Source organism: Carettochelys insculpta, chromosome 2 (genome assembly GCF_033958435.1).
Source record: "Carettochelys insculpta isolate YL-2023 chromosome 2, ASM3395843v1, whole genome shotgun sequence".
In the NCBI taxonomy this organism is placed as follows: Eukaryota; Metazoa; Chordata; order Testudines; family Carettochelyidae; genus Carettochelys; species Carettochelys insculpta.
Window position 1 is genome coordinate 25,015,002 of NC_134138.1, and position 19,861 is coordinate 25,034,862.

At 40.9% G+C, this 19,861-nt stretch overlaps 1 protein-coding gene across 10 annotated transcripts in view; it reads left to right on the plus strand.

Annotated features, from left to right (window-relative positions):
• MTSS1 (MTSS I-BAR domain containing 1) overlaps nt 1–19,861 on the plus strand; it is a 189,742-nt gene that overhangs the window by 128,773 nt on the left and 41,108 nt on the right. For all 10 annotated transcript variants that reach the window (XM_074986673.1, XM_074986672.1, XM_074986674.1 and 7 more), the window contains exons 5-7: nt 12,009–12,093; nt 13,578–13,669; nt 15,679–15,753. In XM_074986673.1, the coding sequence (XP_074842774.1) occupies nt 12,009–12,093; nt 13,578–13,669; nt 15,679–15,753 (252 nt within the window). The remainder of the gene's footprint in view (nt 1–12,008; nt 12,094–13,577; nt 13,670–15,678; nt 15,754–19,861) is intronic.

Below are 19,861 nucleotides of genomic sequence, written 5' to 3' on the forward strand. Positions count from 1 at the left end.
CAAACCAGTTACAGAAGTGCGCTTTGCTAGGAGAGGGAGGCCGTGGTTCCATCTACGCAGCGGAAGTAGTGGGCCAAATAAGTTATAGGAAGGCAGCCATGTGTGAGCTGGGCATGCTGGCAAGAAAGGGAACCTTGCTAATGCAGCATTAGCGTTGTGTGTGGACAGAACTCTTGTTGAGTGCCATCCAAACATGTTTGCAGACTGTGTTAAATGTGAAGTAGATAAGCTGATGGCACTCTCCGTTACAGGGATGCAGAGGAACTTGTATTCCTTTTTCAGATCTTGAATTCCAGGCATGCGTAATCTCCATTGATCTTTCCCTCTCCCACCCCCTTTTGGACAGTTCCTTCCTTCCGCTTCTTGTCTAGGTCTCTGTGGCTAGGGAAAAGACTGTCACCTCTAGGATTGGTTTCCTGGCACTTCTTACTGCTAGTTTCAGTGAGGCAATGCACAAGGTATATTTAAACAAATCTTTCTTGTCCAAAATGTTACTTGTTTGTGTATACTATAGTAGCAACTGTATGGCAAATTTGTGTGCAGTCTAACAATCTGAGTTCTTAAGTTTCCATCATAGCTGGAGGGGGAAATCTCCTGAAAAAAGGAATCAAAAAGACATCATGCTGTGGTTGTGAGAGGGTGCTAAATCCTGCATTTGTGTTTCATGCCTTGGCCATGCACTTCACTTTCCTTGTTCCTGCCTTTACTGATGGCTCTGTAGCAGTGAGATACAAGCATATGTGTGGTATTTGCATGTAAATGAATACCCTAAACATCTTGCTGTGCTCCAGAATTGACAAGCTTTGTTACAGCATCAGACCTGCAGGTTTTACTTGAAAAGTAAGAAAATCTCAAGAAACTATTCCCGCTTTTATGTTCTAGCCTTTGAACAGAGATGCTTTAAGTTCAGCATGCCAGTTTAAATCCTTGTTAAGAATTTTGGGGTAAAGAGTACCTTTGCCAGCTGAGCTGTTAACTCAAGCCTGTAAACAATTTATCTGGAGAATGAGGGTTGGTCTCCTTAGATTTCTCACATGTAGCTTAATCTAATTGGTATGCAAGTTTATTAATGTAAAGAGTATAGTCCTCTGCTGGTATGTTTATGAAAGCGCGAGGGGAGATGCTACAGTACTGCTCTTAAGTTTAAACCTGACAAATTTTGTAATTGTATCTAATTAAGAATTTGTAGCATTTAATGCATTTATGCGGTGAGAAGAGAAAAGACTGGACTTTTGTGCGCTCAGATTATTGTCCTCGGAATGTTTTTCTTAACAGGTGAGAGTATTGTTTTTTCCATTGATGGCAATTTTATGTATTAAATTCCTGTGCCTGGGTTTTAACAGCTGGCTGGTGTTAGGCTATGTGGTGTGAGTCTCCCTCCGTGGAAAAGCATAACTCTTAAACAAACATAGGAAAGCCAGAGATGAAAGTAGTTGCAGTAATGCAAAATGTCAGTGCCAGACCAAATGTTTGGCTATTGACCCGCTGTGTGGCACAGCATGGGTCTTTGAACACTGTGTTGGATAAAGCAGCTTAGGAGGGTTCTTGGAATCTAGGTAACCATTTTCATAGCACAGTTCTCCAACCTAAACGTAATACTTGTGTTAATTAAAGGTGTTCATAAAGTCTTCAAAATTTGCTAAGAAATTGCTGCCTAGAGGAGTCGGGGAAAAAGATGGCTCTTTTTAGACTCTAGTTTTTGTATCAATCCATATTTACATTAATGTCAACAATGAATTAATCCTCAGGGATCGAGTTGACAGGTATTCCAGAATACAGCTAAGATCGGAGTTTTAAAATTGGCTTCGGAAAATGCAAAGCAGTTGCCTTTGGAGAGTGCATTTGGGAGTGCTAAAACATGTTCCAACAGTCATACACACTAAAACACGGTGATCGACTGTTAACATGGATGTAAAGTGAAAGACATTCACAAGTGGGAAATAAAGCACATCACGGGATACCTGGAAATGGAGTATAGCATTTCTATACTTGCTTTAGTGGTCCCTGTTGTGCAGAAGACCATATGGTGCTTTTCTACTTAATTGTGCATTTAAGTTTTGGTCGTACCATTTTAATTTGTTTGTTCTGTATTCTTGAATGCTGAATGAAGACCGATAAAATTTCATGGAAAGTAAAGTTAAGTGTGTTATGTGACTTTCCTCCCTTTGTTACCCACATCTTCTCTTCTGCCCCATCAAGGAAAATTATGTAAAAATTGTTCTGCTCAGAAAAGTTACACTGCAAAAATAGTACTGCCATAGTCTGAAGAACTGCTTGCTATGTGCTCTCAGCTGTCTACTGCCTTTAGTGACAAATTCTTTGTTCTGCTTTTTGCACCTGTTAGACTTAGCTGTGTTGTGGTTCCAAGTCAGCCTTCTGTATGAACATTGACAGAATTCCAGTAACAGTGATGTTCTGCATATGCCATCAATTTCATCTAACCTTTAATACAGGCAGGGATTCAAAGAGAGAGTGTTCTGGTGCCCAGTAATCTGATATAATCCAGTGAATACTTGTGTATTTGCATGCTCTTCCAGTAGCCTACACTCAGCCAAGTATTCCACTATGTGCACTCTTTGTATATGGAAATCAAGGAAGTAATCAAATGTTATATTCCAATGGGACATATGAATAATGGTTTGAATGAATTTAGACTGAAACTTTGTTTTGTTTTTGTGGTTTTTGTTTTTAAATTCCCAAATCTTGTTTGGCACTTCTCAGAGGGTAGAGTTTTGTTGCTCTGCAGAACTGGTCTGTGCCTTGGCATCTTACTGAGATCCAGTATTCACCTTAATTACCCCATCTGGTCTACATCTTAAAAGTTTTGCCAGTGTAGATGTGTCAGTAAAAGGTACGATGCATCAGTCCCCTGCCTGACACAACTCTGTAGCATAAAGTTTTATGGTGCAAGCACTTTTGTTTGTAAAAGTCCTTTTCAGTATAGTTTATTCTACAATAGGTAGTTTATAGTATGGTTTTGAACAAGTTTGTAATGTGGTCACAGTAGTGCAGGGTTATAGCCATACTGAGCTCCCTGTAGCCCAAGAAATCCCAACTGGGCAAATCTCTGTGGCACTGATCCATTAATCCTTTTTTTCCTCCTTGGGACTGCATGTGGGCACAGATTTCCCCCCCCCCCCAATGAATAGCTTGCAGGATCAGGCCCTCTGGCATGTAACCCATAATGGAAGCTGCCTCCTCTTTCAAGAGCTTGCATTCAAGTTTAAGAAGGACAAATGCAAAGTACTTCACTGAAGAAGGAACAAACTGCTCCATACATACAGAATGGGAAGCGACTGTTGCCTAGAAAGGAGTACTGGTGAAAGGGATTTAGGGGTCATAGTGGACCACAAGCCAAATATGAGTCAACAATATGATGCTGTTGCAAAAAAAGCAAACGTGATTCTGGATGCATTACCAGGAGTGTTATGAAGAAGACACAAGAAGTCATTCTTCAGCTCCGTTCAGTGCTGATTAGGACTCAGTTGGAGTATTGTGTCTAGTTCTCAGCGCCACATTTCAAGAAGGCTGTGGAGAAATTGGAGAAGGTACAGAGAAGGGCAAAAAGAATAATTAAAGGTCTAGAGAACATGAGCTGTGAGGGAAGACTGAAAGAACTGGGATTGCTTAGTTTTAAAAAGAGAAGACTTAGAGGGGACATGATAGCAATTTTTAAATACCTAAAAGAGGATTACAAGGGGGGTGGGTGGGAAATTGTTCTCCTTGGCCTCTGAGGATAGGACAAGGAGCAATGGGCTTAAACTGCAGCAAGAGAGATTTAGGCATCACAGTAGATATTTAAGAGAAGGTTAGATAGATGTCTTGTCAGGGATGGTCTAGACTGTGCTTTGTCCTGCCGTCAGGACTGGGAACTTACTGTATTTGATGACTTCTCACGGTCCCTTCCAGTTCTAGTGTTCTATGATTCTGATAAGCTTAGAATACCCTACTACTTATTAGCTTGTCACAGCCTTCAGTGGTGTTCAACAATCAAGTCTATAGTCAACTGCTCCTTTCGTCTATGCTCTGAGATGGAAGCATCTCTTGATAACTTTGAAATGGCAAAATATTATGTCCTTTTCATCGTCTTCCTTCCCTTTGGAAGAAGAAGGGTGTCTGACTAATTGGACTTCGCCCTTGAAGATAAAAAGGAATCACTTAAGTGGAGTCTTAGTCACTTCCTGAAAGACAGTTGTCATGCTAGCCTTCTATCGACTGCGTAACAGTGAAGTTAAAGGATAGAAGAGATAAGAGGCTGATTGTAGCCGACTGCTTTGAGTATACAGAAGGCCTTGTAAGCTATACAGCTGCACGTTTCATCAAATAATCATTTCATTGATAGATGATCATTAAGCAGAAGAGAGTGATTTTAATAAAGCAATTTAGGCTGTCTAACTCCTTTCCCTTAATCTCTGCTCCTTTTTATTCCTCTATGGTGTTGAATAACAAACGGGCATGGAAATAGAATCATTTAAGCATCTACAGTGGCCTCCTTGTAGGAGTATTACACAGCATTTGATTTAATTAGTTCATAATGAAGAGGCGCTTGGCTTTAGGCTTGGTTGGGGTGGGTGCATGTATATGTTGTGAATAATGCATTTTGTTAATGAGAACACAGTCTTTGATTTTTAACCCCCTTTTAAATTTGATCAAATTTGATGTATTTTTAATACAGAGGAGAGGTTCCATTGTATGGAAGTAATGCCATTCCCCATTTAAATTATTATTTTAGATAGCATCAGAGAGCTTTACAGACACTGAGTCATTAGAACGTTGCTGTAAAGTACATATATATTACTCACGTTAAGTAAGTGGTGAGATTGGCAAATAGTAGTTAGGTAACTTGCCCGAGGTGATATAGCAGAGGGAGTGGAACTCTGGCCTTCCAACTCTTAATCAGCTCTTTTACTAGAAGATTGCCAAATATGCCATTATAATCTCTCCTCCTCTTGGGCTTGTATGTTTTATGGAAGCATATTTGGGGCTGGGAGATTTTGCAAAGTGGCAGCTTTTAAACAAAATGGAGTTTAGAAATTGCTGAGCAATTTAACTTACAGGAATGCATTGCAGTGAATGGTTTTGCAGAACAAAGCCTTTTGTCTCCACGCACTAGCTCTATCCACTTGGGTTTGGTAGCAGCTCTGTGGTGCATTTTGTTTCATTCTGGAACAAGCTGAGAGCAATGAATAGTTTTTCCATTTGCAAATGGACGCTCCTAGAGAGTCTTGGTGAGTAAGGGGTGAACAGGCACAGAGGTTATGATATGCTCTTTCCTTGGTAACTTAATTATTGTTTTGGTTTTTTTCTTTTTGCTCCTGAACTCCATACTGCACCCATGGCGCTTCATGTTTAATGCACACACTTCCACATTAGGTTCATGATGTTTGAGACACTCAACTATGACGTATAATGCTGAGGGGTTGCCCAATGGATTCATTAATGACTATTGCCGTGTGAGCTTTCAGAATTACGTAATGAAACAAATAGCTAAGTGCACTGTTAACCTGTCATTCTATGGGCAAGACACTAAGTTACTGGAGTGCTGAACTGAAGTATTATATTGCCTTCCCATCCCTGACTGCCCTTTGCCCTGCTAAAACTTTAGTTTAAAAAACAAAACAAAACCAGCAGGAAGCTTCAGCCACTCTGAAGAGTAAAAAATTTGGAACTACTACTATATTATCTACTAAGAAGGTGTGGCTTGAAGAGTCCTCCTTCTGCTTGGCGCAAGTTTGTTTGGGCAGTTTCCCACCAGAAAATCCCACTACATTTAAGAAATGCTTTGACCAATAGTTACCCTCTCAATAGAGGGCATTGCATGCCACCCTGTGGGGTGGCCTGGCCCAGCCATCCCCCCTACACACATACACACATTCATTTCCTAGAAATTTGACCCATCTTAACATATGAATATGAGATCTTTACCAGCCACAGGAAGGGAAGTCAGTATGTGCTCCATCACAGAAGTGGAGATGGTCAAATGGTTGGCTGTGCCATGGTAGGAAACAAAGTGAGATTTTAAAAGGGCCAAGTGCTGGTTGATCCAATTGAAGACCAGTTGAAGGGGGATCTAGGCCGTGTTGGTATAGGCATATTTGGCAGAGACTGAAGAATTATATTGGTAGCGTGGCTCTTGCAGTGACTTTGGATGGAAAGATATCTAAGGAAGAAGTCAAGGATGCAGCATGTGAACCCCAGAGGTTATGTCTGCATAGCAAAACCTTTATGTGACATGCTTCAGTGCTGTTTCACAGCTATATAGACCTCTGGGCTTGGGCTGCAGCCTGGGGTAGCGCTGGGAGGGTCCCAGATCTTGGCCTCCAACCTGGGCCTTTATGACTAAACAGCAATGAAAAAGTCTTGCATTCAAAGCCAAAGCTGACTGACATCAGTCAGCTGTGAGTGTTTATTTGCTGTATAGACATACCAAGAGAGATCAGTTTGCCCAGCAGCTTGGCTATAGAAGTTGTCAGCCCTAGATATGGGGAGGGCAAAAAAGAAGAAAACTTTGCTACCTAGAAGCTATACTGAATATGTTAGAATAGCAGTGCTCAAATGATGTAATCCGAAGGGGGGCTGAAGACCTGGTAAGGACCTGGGGCATTTTATGCCTCTGGGAAACACTCTTTTAAAAAATACCTGAGGTGTAGTAAAGTCTTGGACCATTCCAATGGAAAAAGTATTTCCGGTTTAGGATATTTTTCAGAGTCATGGGTGTAAGTAGTCTGTGGCAGTAACGCTTTAATAATAGGTAGAGGAGAGGTGACTGATTCAGAGGCAGGGATAGCAACCAAACTTTTCCTTCAGCTTGATGGTAGAATTTTATCTGGGGGCTCCCAGGAGGTCTCCAGGGTCATTCTGTTGGTCATCTTCTGGGGTGAGACCTTCAGAAGTATCAGTGCAATTGTTTCTTCTTCAGCATCTCTCTCTCAGGTATTCTGTAAACCTATCGCATGTTCTCACCTTGATAGGTATTTACAGATATATTTACATGGTTTTTTGGCTCTTCTGATCAAATGCATGTCAAGATTAAAAATCTAATGGTCTTTTCCAGCAGTTCTGCCTCATACACTTAATTATAATTAAGCAACATTTGCTTTTAAATGGGAATTTGAAACGCAGAGTGACTTTATTGTTGCAGTATGCTTTGAATGAACCCCAGGTTTGCTTTTGTGTTTTGCTGCGGCAGAAGCCTGCTCATACAGAACAGCTTTTTGGTTCATGCTGGCCACCTGCACCCCTCTGTGGACTGATTGACTGTATATCCATTAGCTGCCTGCTGTGTTGAGATGGCAGCAGCCTGCAAATGAGAAGGCTTTGAGGAATAGAACAAAGATCATCACGGTCGGCATCAAACAGCACTGTAATTGTTTATGGCAAGTTGCTATATGCAACTGTGTGTGTGTGTGTGTGTGTGTTTTTAATGGCCCAGTACCATTGTTATCCTTGAATGAAGATGATGATGAGCTGCTGAAAGGTCTGGATGTGGGACTTAAATAGTCATTGCACCCATATTTTGATCTGACTGTGGCACTACAAATAACTTGTTTGTGGGATCATTAGGCTCCTCTGTATCCCTCTTCTCTGCCATTGATAAAGATGTTTTCATTCAGTAGCACATTTGGGCTTGAAGGTTTGGAGGAAACCAATTATTTGTGTTTTATTATATGATCATGAATCCTTTCTCTTTTGTTACTTAGCAACTTTTGGCAGTCATTTGTTTCCTAACGTTTCCTTTGATTTTAGACAAGCTGAGTCAGATACATTCAGGCACTTTTTGGAAATGACTTAAAACACTAACACCTCATTTTGCAGTAGCAATCAGCAGGTTTTACATTTACCACTGAGAAGGAGAAGTTGCTTGGTCAGTTCAGCATGGTGCACAGAGAAGCTAACTGACATGAGACAGCATCATTGTCACAAGGTGCCTCCACCTCTCACAAGCGCCCCCATGACATAGTGTATGTGCCTGCACTTTCTCTTTGCTTTGTGGGGAGTCTTCAGTGATCCAGTCCTCCAGCTGAGTCACACACTGTCTGTATGTGAGATAAGTCAAACCTCTTCCAGGACACAAGTCCAAACACAGGACCTATCTGCAGCCCTGTCTCTAGCCTCTGTCAGTCCAGCTGGGCCTACTGCAGTACACTGGTTCAAACTGCTTCTCAGCCCCTTTTGCCTTCTCTCAAATTGTCACTGCTCTCCTGGGGCAGTGCTCCACACCACTCTCTCCCTGGGCCTTCCCAATCCCAGCTCTTCTGCTGGGCCACTAAAAGAGTTCCTTTCCTGCTCTGGAGGGGTAACAAAGTCCAGGCCAATTTTCCAGTGGCTGGTGGAAGGGATCCAGGCCTGCTCTCTACACCAGGTCACTGCCTGGGAACCTTGTAGAGAGCGACCATCCACCGTGTCCCTTTAAATAAACTGTGTTGCTGCTGCAAATTCCCTGGGCCACCTCCCTTTGGCTCCAGCACATTCATCACTTTTATCTCAGGGCCTTGTCCTGATGGAGTCCTGGCAACCAGCCCCACCCTCCTTCTTGCCCTCAACCCCCACCCCACCCCCTCTGCTAGCAGTGCTCTGTCCTAGGTCCTGCAGCTCCTTCAGCCAGACTCTCCTCCACTGTAGCACGGAACAGCTCACTCTGGTCTTGAAGCATTTCTCGTATTTGCCTGCTGGATCCCAATGGGCTGCTCCCTGCAGCCCTTTTCTCATTATCTGTGTAGGACACAGCCACTTTTAGACAGGTTGGAGGACCCTCTTCACTGCCCTTCTTCAGAGATGGCGTGTGGCTGAGCTGCAAGGCCTGGTCCACCCTGTTACAATCATATTTTCAGATGCTTTAATCCAGTCACAGCAAAATTTCAACAAGCAAAAACTTGTGCTAACCATTGACAACTTCTCCAAGTCTCCTCTCTTAAATATGGAGAGAGATTTAATTTCATGTGCTGGTCTGGCTTCTCCTTGTCACAACTGCCTCTACCCATTCTTTTTTTCCTTCTAAGGTTCTGTAACAGTTCTAGACTTAGATTCCTAACAGGCATACAAAAGCTTCGATGTTATCTTTATTTTCCTTTTTTAACATTTATTTTAGGATATTTTTTCTTCACAGATTGAAATTTACACCTAATACTTCTGGTATTAAAAACTTTCAAATATATACTATAATTATAGAAATACTTTCAAAAACATGGAAATTCAAATATAGAGGAGAGATGGGGTGGGCAAGCAGTAGTTTTTAAAAAAAAAAAAAAAAAAAAAGAGGAGAGAGATCCTTCCATCCCAAAATTGGTGGTGTTTTCTGGAAAAACCCCATTTTTTTCACACCTTTGAAAGGTCTTGTTGGAGTTAGTAATAAATACTTTGAATTCTGAAAATATTTTATTATTAGGAGATATAGTATGTAGACTTTATTTCATATAATTTTGTTATGGTAACATTTCTATTAATGATTAACTGTTATCCTTTTGTTTGTTGAATGTACATATATATATATATATATATATATATATATATATATATATATATATTTGTTGATTACTGCTATTTGTGTTGTTATAGTGTTACCCAGCAGTTTTTATTGGTGCCCTTATTTACTTTAACTGACCCTTAGTCCCCATTTTACAAAACATATTGTTCCCTATTTTCAGTTCACTGTTCTTAAATGGCTCTTCCTTTTATTATGGTGTGGGATTAGGGAGGCATAAATATTAACCTGTAGAAACCCTAGCACACTTTTGTTCCTGTTCGTGTTTCCCCAGTTCTTGCATACGGCAGCATTCTGCTATATCTTGAACGATAAGTTACTCTACTAATGAAGGTGGAGAAAGTTTTAGCACTCATTTTCTCAGGAGGCCTTCCTTGAAATCTCCAGTGGGAATTTTGCTTCCATGAGGACAAGAAGTCAGTCTTCACTTGTTTTTTAGTGGCTTGATATTTCCCTTTTAGCGGGGGATGGACTATAAAACCCTACTGACCATGTGAGGCAAGAAAGATGCCATCAGTAGCAGAGGTGGTTTTTCACTGTGGGAGATGAGTTCTTTGATTATACGGATAGTAACAGCTTTTGAATGAACTGCAGTGGTAAAGATAGAAGACTGATCTGCCTTCCTGGTAAAGTCCCATTCAGGGCTGCGGTTTTCCTTCAGGCATTGTATTTGCACAACTTTTGGTTATGCCACAGCACCTTAAAACTTATAAATGTTAGTAAAACTTCTGTATGTTGTGTATTAAATTAATTCTTTTGAAGGAGTTCAGTTCTGGACAAGTTTGAATAAAAGGCCTCTGCCATAACAGGAGCCAAAAGATAAACTTCATAACATTACTTGCAAAATATTTGTAATTTGTAATTTCATTGTTGGTCATTTGGTGGGGCCCAAATTTTTGCTTTTTGAGGAAACACTTTTTCTTGAAATACGTTTTAATATCAAATGTGTCATTTGGCAGCTATTTAATACAAAGATTGAGTCTCAAATTTAAATATTCATCATATTGCACTTTTCACTTGAAAATAGTTGTTTCCCTTAAGCAGGTATGTTTTTAGTAAAACAAAATTTCAGAGTGTATTGCAAAATCAGGTCAATATCACAATCAAAAAGAAAAACCTCACATTTTGAGGTTTTAAAAATGTTATGAGGGTTTCACACAACCTGGGTGAATCTTAACAAATTTGTGTGGACATTGTGAAGAAGTTTGGTGATGTGCTGTAGAAGGATGGGCAAGATCCAGCCCGCAGGCCAGATCCATCTGGTCAAGCCTTTTGGTTCAGCTCACGGCCTACCGCTACAGCTACAGGGGAGAGAGAGCTTCAGGTGTTGCCAAAAGTGGCCAATAGAAACTGAGAGATTTTGCTGGAGGTGGGAGCAGCATGCAAAACCAGCCTATGGGCTCAGAGAAGCAAGGAGCAGGGGCAGTGACAGCTGATAAAATTTTGTGGGAGGGCAGCTCCCATTAGCTGGACCAGCCCAGACCCCCACTACTCTCTCCTGCACCTCGGTCATCTACCCTAAGATCCCTTCTGCAACCAACATCCATCCCATACCCGTCATCCCCTTCATAGAAAAGTGCAGCCCTTAATCACTTTCCAAAATCTTGGAGTACCCCCACCCATTTAAAAATTATTGCCCATTTCTGTGCGATAGCTTGTGGCTTATATATAGACAGAACCATGTATCTGCCAAAATGAAAGCTAACCAGTCACAGAAAAGGGCCAAGATGATAGTTTAATTAAATGATGGAGGAGGGAAATGCTTGCTTTAAAAGGAAAAAAAAAAATCCTTTAGGGAGAAAAGTCCTAAAAATTGGTCATGTGCTGTCAAGAGAAGTTATCATTTGGAGGCACTGAAATGAGTGATTTGGGAATGTAGTGCAAATAAACAGTGCCATCTTCTGGCAGTATTTTGAAGTGATAGGTACATGGTCTTGTGGCTACACCTAGGAGTTCTCTATACAAGATTAAATGTGGGAAAAGAGAGAGCCTAATCTGTGCTGAAATGGGTGTTTTAAATACTGAAACCTTTGTCGTGTGGGCTATAAAGAATCTGGCTGAAGGAAATTAGTCAAAAATACCAGATTGTTTGATTTTTTTTCCCCAAGACTTTTTGGGTTACTGTATCTCTCCAGTCTCAGACCTGAGCAGTGTTTATGCTACTGTTTATCTCTCTCCTGCCCCTTCCTCTTATACATCCAGCTATATCTCCAAGATCTTACGCTGCTCTTGGGTCCCTCACAAGTAAAATGTTGAGAGTAGGTTGATTCTCTACACATTTTTGGCACACTAAGACCTGTACAGAGAGAATAATTTTGTTATCTTAATCCAGTTCTGAGTTGCTGGTGAGCAGAAATAAATCTCTTTTCTTAAATATCAAATATTGTTTAGGAATTCTTCTGTGTTAATAGTACACCAGGGACTTAATTTTACCTTGTGATATTTACTTCAGCTTCCATGTGCATCACAGTGAGAGATTCAAGTCAGAGAATTTCCTGCCCTTCACGTTCTTGTATTTCATTTCCAGGTGGAACCAGAGAAATTGGGTCTGCCCTGACAAGAATGTGCATGAGACACAGAAGTATCGAGTCCAAACTCAGGCAGTTTTCAAGGTAAGCACACACAGCCAGGCCCAAAGCTTGGGAATCGCTCTTCATTAGCTACTGCTGGATTGCAATCAAAATATAATTGTTACACAGCCCCTTTCATTCAGGAGCACATTAAGCAGTGTTGGTTTCCAGCTGACCTCTGACCTAGAGTTGCTGAAAACAGCCTTTTTTTTTCTCTCCTCCAACAAATTGGTCGTTATAGAAATGGAGAGGAACAGGATTGTGCTGCTCAGTCTGAGAATTGGACTTGCCAGCTCAAGTTGCTTTAAATGCTGGAAATTCCTATAATCACGATGGTGGTTGTTCAGCAGTGAGCAGTCATTTCATGGTGCTGTGAGGCCTTAGTGTTGTCACTGAGGTAAAGTAGAAGCATGTACTTCACTCTGTCTTCTCCAGTGCATGGGAATCTAAATAACTTGCAGCCCAGGAAGTTTGGGAGCAGGCTGACATGAACTGAACTGAACTGAACTCCTCCACTGCAGCATTTCAGTAAATTTGTAGAGAGTGTAAAAATGGTGCTGTGGAGAAGAATAACACAACCTTGTGTGTTACAGTGGAAGTTGCCAGTGTGCTTACTCCAACACCTTTTGTCACAGAATTATAAAATACATACTCTTCCAGTGGTAAGTGGAAATTGTAACATGGCATTTCTTTGCCCTGCCTACATTTTAAAGGGGGCAAATTTGAGGGACTGAATGGCTGAAGATTGGTAAATGGTGGTAGTCTTGTCATCTTTCCATTACTGCTTTGAGTTCAGTTCATTTCAGCTGTGACTCAAAACTGGCTGGTCAGTATCCTATGTGAAATAAGTTTAGTCTCAATCTGATTCCCTAGTGGACAGTTTCTACTGCCATGTCACAGAATCCAAAACCATAGTTGGAACTCCTGTTTAGCATTCTTGGGAGAGATGCTCAGAAACTCAATGGGCATGGAGACTGAATTACCCCAGTACCATGGTCCCTCCTGGAGAGGATTGGGGCACACGAGTGGGGCAAAATATAGTCACTTGCACTGCTGCTGTTTGTGTGCTGCGTGTACATCATGTATTTGTACAATCGTTTGAGATAAATTGAAACCCTTAGTCTTCAGGACAAAAGTATTCTGCAAGCATGTCACAAATGAAAAATCTAATTGCTTATGCTGGTCCTGTTTCAGGTCACTTTCCTGGTTTATAGTCTATTCCACAATGTCCCCGAACTTCTGAATATTAATTCTGGTTGTCCTAAAAATGTGTACGTGAGGGTGGGGGGCAAGTGTTTGGTGCCATCTTTGGCTTTCATCAAAGCAGAGAATTTGGGTCACCTATTTAAATGGTTGATTGTATAGCAGACATTTAAAACGTTCTTTGAATTTAGATATTTGCATTCCATGGCACTATTAACTGTTGCAGTCGAGTGAAATAGGCTGATATTGACCTTGGCTCTGGATGTAGAAATAAGGGAATCTTCAGGATTTGATTGCTCTTTGTGTTTTTTCAACAAAATTAGTGCTTTAATTGACTGTCTGATAAACCCACTTCAAGAACAGATGGAAGAGTGGAAGAAGGTGGCCAATCAACTGGATAAAGACCATGCAAAAGGTAGTTATAGAGGAAGACCACTGTAGTATAATAGGATACAGTTGTAATATAAGATTTCTTCCTAACATGGTTCTTCCCCTGTTACTGGGTATTTGGGAAACCATATTAAACTTGCTTAAGTATCTGTATTAATTTTCCTTATTTCTGTTTGAGAAAACTACACCGTAAATACAGTTCGCTAATTTTTCAGGCTTTAGAGGCTTAATTTTGAAGATGCGTGATTAAGAGTCCAAATGAACTCTGTAATGGGGTGTTTTCAGTGTATTATTAAATTTAGGTGAAATTTCTCTTGTAAATTTAAGGCTGACATGGTGTTTCTCTCATCAGTTTTTTGCTACATAATGCTTTATCACGCACTCTGCAGGGATGTGTCATCCACTACTTGAGAGCCCTGAAATATACAAGGCTCACTGTAAGGTTAAGGCAAGTCTCTGCCAGGCAGCCCTCTGAATATTTGCATGGTCTTGTAAACCATTTGGTGTTTTTTTGGTTTATATCCCAATGGATGTAAAAGATCAAGTATTCAAAGGGAACTTGGAAAACCAAGGGCAGGTGAAGCCATCTTCCCACTCAGCAAAGTGAGAGTGGCAGTGGGGAGGTCTCTGATAGAATGCACAATGTGGAGCGAGAGGGACAGTTCCACATAGCTGGAGCCATGGCTGCTGCCAAGAAATCACTTCAGCCATACCAGGCATCGCTTGGGGGCAGTTGACCTCTGACACACCCTTTTGAACTTGTTTGTGTTTTGCTGTTAGCCTTTAAATGTCAAGGCCTTGGGTCTGCGTGAACAAAGCAAAATCCTGCTTGCTGACCCGGTAGTGCTGTGAGCATTCAGATCAGAGCCTCCTGCATGGCTGTGCAGTAGACTGGGAGCAGTTGAGATGGCAGAATGGTCTCTTAGGAGGAAGTAGCTCTGTGCACACAGTTGATGTTGCGGTCTAATAGACGCATCAGCCATCTCTGAAGGAGCGACCACCTTGTCCTTTGCTCTTGCAACTGCAGAGGAGCCTGGGGGAGATTTAAGCAGAGATAAGCAATGGCCAGGAGGGATTTGGGAGGCTCTCAGAAGAGTGAAGTTTGGGGCTAAGTGCAGCCAAAATGGATAGAGTAGTCGACTGGGCAGCAGGAGACATGGTGTCATTTGCTGGTTCTGCCACTATCTTGCTGCGTGATATTAGGCAAGTCACTTCCTTTTCTATGACTCAGTTTCCCCCTCTGTAAAATGAGGACATTTCTATGATGGAACATGGTATATAAGAGCAAGGTGGGAGTGCTGTTAAAACAGATGAGGGATTGCATGCCTGAGACCTAAATAATTTGTCAAAATCATCGGGGAATTCACAAAACGTGTCAATCAAGAATCTGTGTGTACGTGTGTGTGTATGTATTTTTTGTTTTTTTTTTTTGAAGAGAGAGGAAAAAAATGGCCAAAATGATTTGTCTGGGTCTAATTCTGACAACCCTTCCCTGACTGTCAAAGAGGTTAGCAAATTTAGTGTCTTGGCAATCTTTCCATTAACGGCTACTAATTTTTGAACACGTGTTCTGAGAGGCTTGTCAAAATCGTTCTGTGTTCCACTGCTAATAGTGGATAACTTACGACTCAAGCTAATTCTGTCGTTTTGTGTTGTGTTCACTGATATTTCTGGGAAGACTTTGTTTGGGAAAAAATCCATTGTGGATATACCTGCATGGCAATAAAATACCCACAGCACAGGAGACAGTGGGCCCTACACTGCAATTTTTAACTCCACAGTCCAAGCCTCATGAGCCTGAGGTAGCTGACCCCGGTTCTGAGATTCAGTGCTATGGGTGCTTTATCGTGTGTAGGTGTGAGCACCATTGTACCCTAAAATGTTCTGTTAGACCAAAGACGACACAAAATGTCAATCTGATTTTTAAACTGCTCTAATTAAAAGACATTTATAGAGTCTTTGAAATGTAGCCTTTTTTAAAACAAAGATTGAACGAAGTAGCAAATGTGTTGATATGCAGACTGTGTCTTTCAGAGTACAAAAAAGCCCGCCAAGAGATAAAAAAGAAGTCATCAGACACGCTGAAGCTGCAGAAGAAAGCGAAGAAAGGTAACTTTCTCCATGCTTTTATCATTGAGATACTTTTGTGAAGAATTCATTGTCAAAAATTGCCCAGCTGTAGGATGTTCTGTGAAAGCCATTATTGGGTCATAGCTAAGGTGCACTTTCATACACCTATTGTATATTGGTGCTCTAGTAGAAATCATAAAAGTTTGTCTATTTTAGAACGCCTATGTCCTATCTCAGAACTGGAAGGGACCTTCAGAGGTCATCAAATCCAGTCCCCTGCCCTCACAGCAGGACCTATCACCATCCCTGATAGATTTTTTTTTTTTCTTTTTTTGTTAAATGTATTTGCCCCAGATCCCTAAAGGGCCTCCCTTGAGGATTGAGCTCACAATCTGGGATTTAACAGGCCAATGCTCAAAACACTGAGCTATCCCCCTTCCTGCCCAACACCTTCAAGTATGTGAAAAATCTCTGAGTACAAAGTTGACTAGCGCATGCAGCATTTTTAAAATGGAATATTTTTGTTGGTTTTTTTTTTCATGTGAAGTAACTGATAATGTAGTACGACTTGCACTGTATTATGCATGCAGAATTTCCTGGAAGCTTTAGAATAGTATAGAAAAAACATTATGCAAATGCTCTGTAGTGGTTATAGTAGGAAATTATGCTCTTCCCTGTTTTCTACCCTCATCTTTTGCAACCTGTAATTTCCTGCACCTCCCATTATTTGTCACGAGATTCATAAAATGACAGCTGTAGAAAGCTGGTAGCAGTTGCTGTCAGAGAGTGCACTTAACAGGAGAGAAAAGCTAGAGATGAGGTAAAGAAGGGCAACAAAGTAGTTTCCTCCTCCTCCTCCTCCTCTCCAATAGGGAATCATTCCCAAACTTGTTCTCTAATAATCATGTGGTACATTGTTTAGGATCAGAATCTATGGTTGTCATGGCATTTTCCCCTACTTTGGTGATTTGTCAGTGCTTTATTTTAAATTAGCATCTGCATGAAGTCAGAGAGCTGTGCTGGTAACACTCCGACTATGGTCCCGAGCTCTGTAAAGCTGTGCACTTACCTCACCAGGCTATAAATTTCTGATTCTTGCTACGATCTGTGTGTGCTTGCAAAATTGAACTGGAAACCTTGCAGGACTAGGCTCACCTTACTTCCCCATCCAGTACTCTCTGATATCAGCTGGGTTGGAAATACTGTCCGGACAGATTCCATGTTGCAATGTTATGCTTCCCATCCTAGCTGAAACCTAGAAGTGCAGAGCCTAGAAAAGTGAATAATGGGATGCAGTGTTTCCTTCATTTTCCACACCTCAGACTTTCAGAACAATTCATGTTTTATCCAAGGCATCTCTGACTTCCCTTTCTGACCAATGAATTCACAGTTTATTCTAACAGGTATTCTAATAGATGATCATATGTTATTTCATAGTAAATATATTGCTCTTTAAGCTGCTCTAAATGTTTAAAGGCAGATAGGAGGAGAATGGGGGAGAAAATCAAAACTGCAAAATAAGGGGTTAGTGCAGTCTTTGCCTGTGTCAGGAGTTATGGGACAAGCCCAGCATGAAATCATAACCTCTTTCTATAGTTCTTAGCTTTGTTTACTCTTTGTTTGACAAGCTAGCAGGTGTCGGTCTCTAACTAGTATACACTAATCCCCTCCCAACCATCTGGAGTCCCCCTTGCTTCTCCATTGGGTACCTTGAGCAATCCTGCTGTGCATGGCACATGTAAGATAAAGCAGTGCGGGGAATATGCCCAGAGAGAGAACCATTTTTACCTGAGTTTTGTCTCAAGGGTTATCCCCTTGTGGGTTATTCCTTATTCTCTCCCAGGGCAGCAGGCGCTCCCTGTGTTGTAGAGATTCCCTGGAGAGAAAGAATTCTCTCTCAGCTGGACTGTGGAGAATATGTTCAGTTCTTTGCTGTCTGTTTTTTTATACCACACTCATCACTGTAGTATCTGAGCATCTTCCAGAAATGCATTAAGCAAGGTGACTAATGTGGGTTCTCTTATCCTGTCCCCATGGGGGGGGAGTGTTTGCAGTGCAGGGTGCTGCCTTGTTTTTTCTTTTAAAATGAGAGCTGGCCAAGAGAAGATCAGCTCAGAGTGGTATCTTATTTTATTTTGTGAAAGGATTAAAAGGGAGGAGAAGGGAGTGGAGAGGTAAAAGGTTATTTGCGTTAGTGTTTTGATTATGACACAGATTCCAAGATGATAATGCTATGAGCAGGTACTATTTTAACCATCCAATCACAGAGTTCTGTGTCTTGAACATTCACTTGGATCCAACGTTTCTTTATTGTAGGATTGAGGACAAAATTAAAGGTAAAGGGAGCAGCAATAGAAGTTAGAAATGTGGAGGGCAAAGGAGGCCAGCCAGATAGCCAACCGCATACACAAGAAATCAGGGTCCACCATATCTCTTAGGAAACCTTTGTCCTTTCTCTATCTTAGATAGGCTTCACAGCTGCTGAGCTGAAAAATAAAGCTTATAAAGAAGCAGGAAAAAATTAATTCCTGAGGCTGTCAGCCCAATGGATAGTGCGTGTAAGAGAGAGGGATGTGGCTGCTTCCTCTAACATTTGAAAAAGCAATGAAGTATAGAGGAAAATAAGTGTCAGGTGCTGTCTTCTCCCGTCGTCAGGTGCTGTCTTCTCCTGTTGTCTTATTCCTCAATTTTGAAGCATCAGATGTTGTCCTTAGAATAAGATCAGTGTCAAGCTAAAAGCAAGCATCTTGAGGGCTGTTTTTTTTTTTCTTTCTTTCTCCTAAATATCTGCTTCATATGCCTCAGTCCTGACTACATTATTTTTGCTATCAGTCTGCAGTGTCTTACAGGTAGAAATGTGTAGCAGTGCCAGACTGAACTGAGGTTGTCTATTAAGTGTCAAAGCTTCTCCCACGCACTGTACTGACAACGCACAGCTAGTTCCATTTTACATAGAAGCAGGATTTGAACCACAATCTCTAGAGGGCTGGAGACTTAAGTGCTAACTTTAAAAACCAAAAACCTTGACGTCATGACCCAAGTACATTTCAAATGAGTATCCAGGTACTCATCGCAGTGTGTCTATCACTCATGTTTCTTCCCCATTCCTATTTCCTCTTGATCATAAACTCATTTGTCAGTTAAATCCCTTGTTCAAATCAAGCTCTTTCCAAGCAGGAACTTATCCCTTTTGTTTTCTGTGGTGTTCCTAGCATGGTTTTGAGAACTGTAAAACAGCAAATAAGAAACGTTCACCTTCCACTCAGATATATTTTAACAAGCCTTGTGTTTCAAGATGGGCCAATGGAACAGCACTGAGCTGTGGATCACAATTAATTTTAATGTAACATAAGGTGCCAGAATTTTGCTAGCTTTTCATAGCAAAATTTCTGTTGCAATTGAATTATATAAGTAGCTCTTAATCCAGGGATTTACACGGATAATCTTCCACCACAACCCAATACATCCTTCATATGCATCCTTTAGAATTCAAAGAGGGTTGAACATATTTGGTCCATAATTTTATGCCTTGTGTAAACTATATGTGGGCCAATCGCATGTGACTGTGCAGAAGCTCAGCTTCTGACTTTGTTGAACTGAGTAATTAGAAATTATACCTATGGAATTAGTGTTATTAATTGGGATAAATGTGTTCCCTTATAAGATGAATAGGAGGCATTAGAATACAAGGAATAATTTTTAATAATGTTTTTTTCCAAGTTTGCAAAAAGATATTTGGGAGGATGGTGGGAAAAGGAAATAAAGGTTTTGCAGCTTTGAGAATCTTGTTGACTTCGTGCATTGCAGTCTTTTCTTGGGGCTGCTTCATCAGAAGCTGAAGACCATAAGAAAAAACATATACAGTCTTAATTGATCTACATTTTTTTTCATTTATTTTTGTTTGTTTCCAGTTGATGTAAATACACATTCCGTTTTTAAATTCCTCTTTTGCACATTCTCCTCTTTGGCACCAAAAAATCAGTACTTGCCACTTTCCTGCACTCCACATGCAGAGGACATGATTCACTAAAGCACTAAAGAATGTGCTTAAGGCTACATCTACACTACAAGATAAGTTTGAATTTAAACCAGTTAGCTTGATTATACCAAGTGATTGTCTTCACTGTAAATACCATAAGCTCAATTT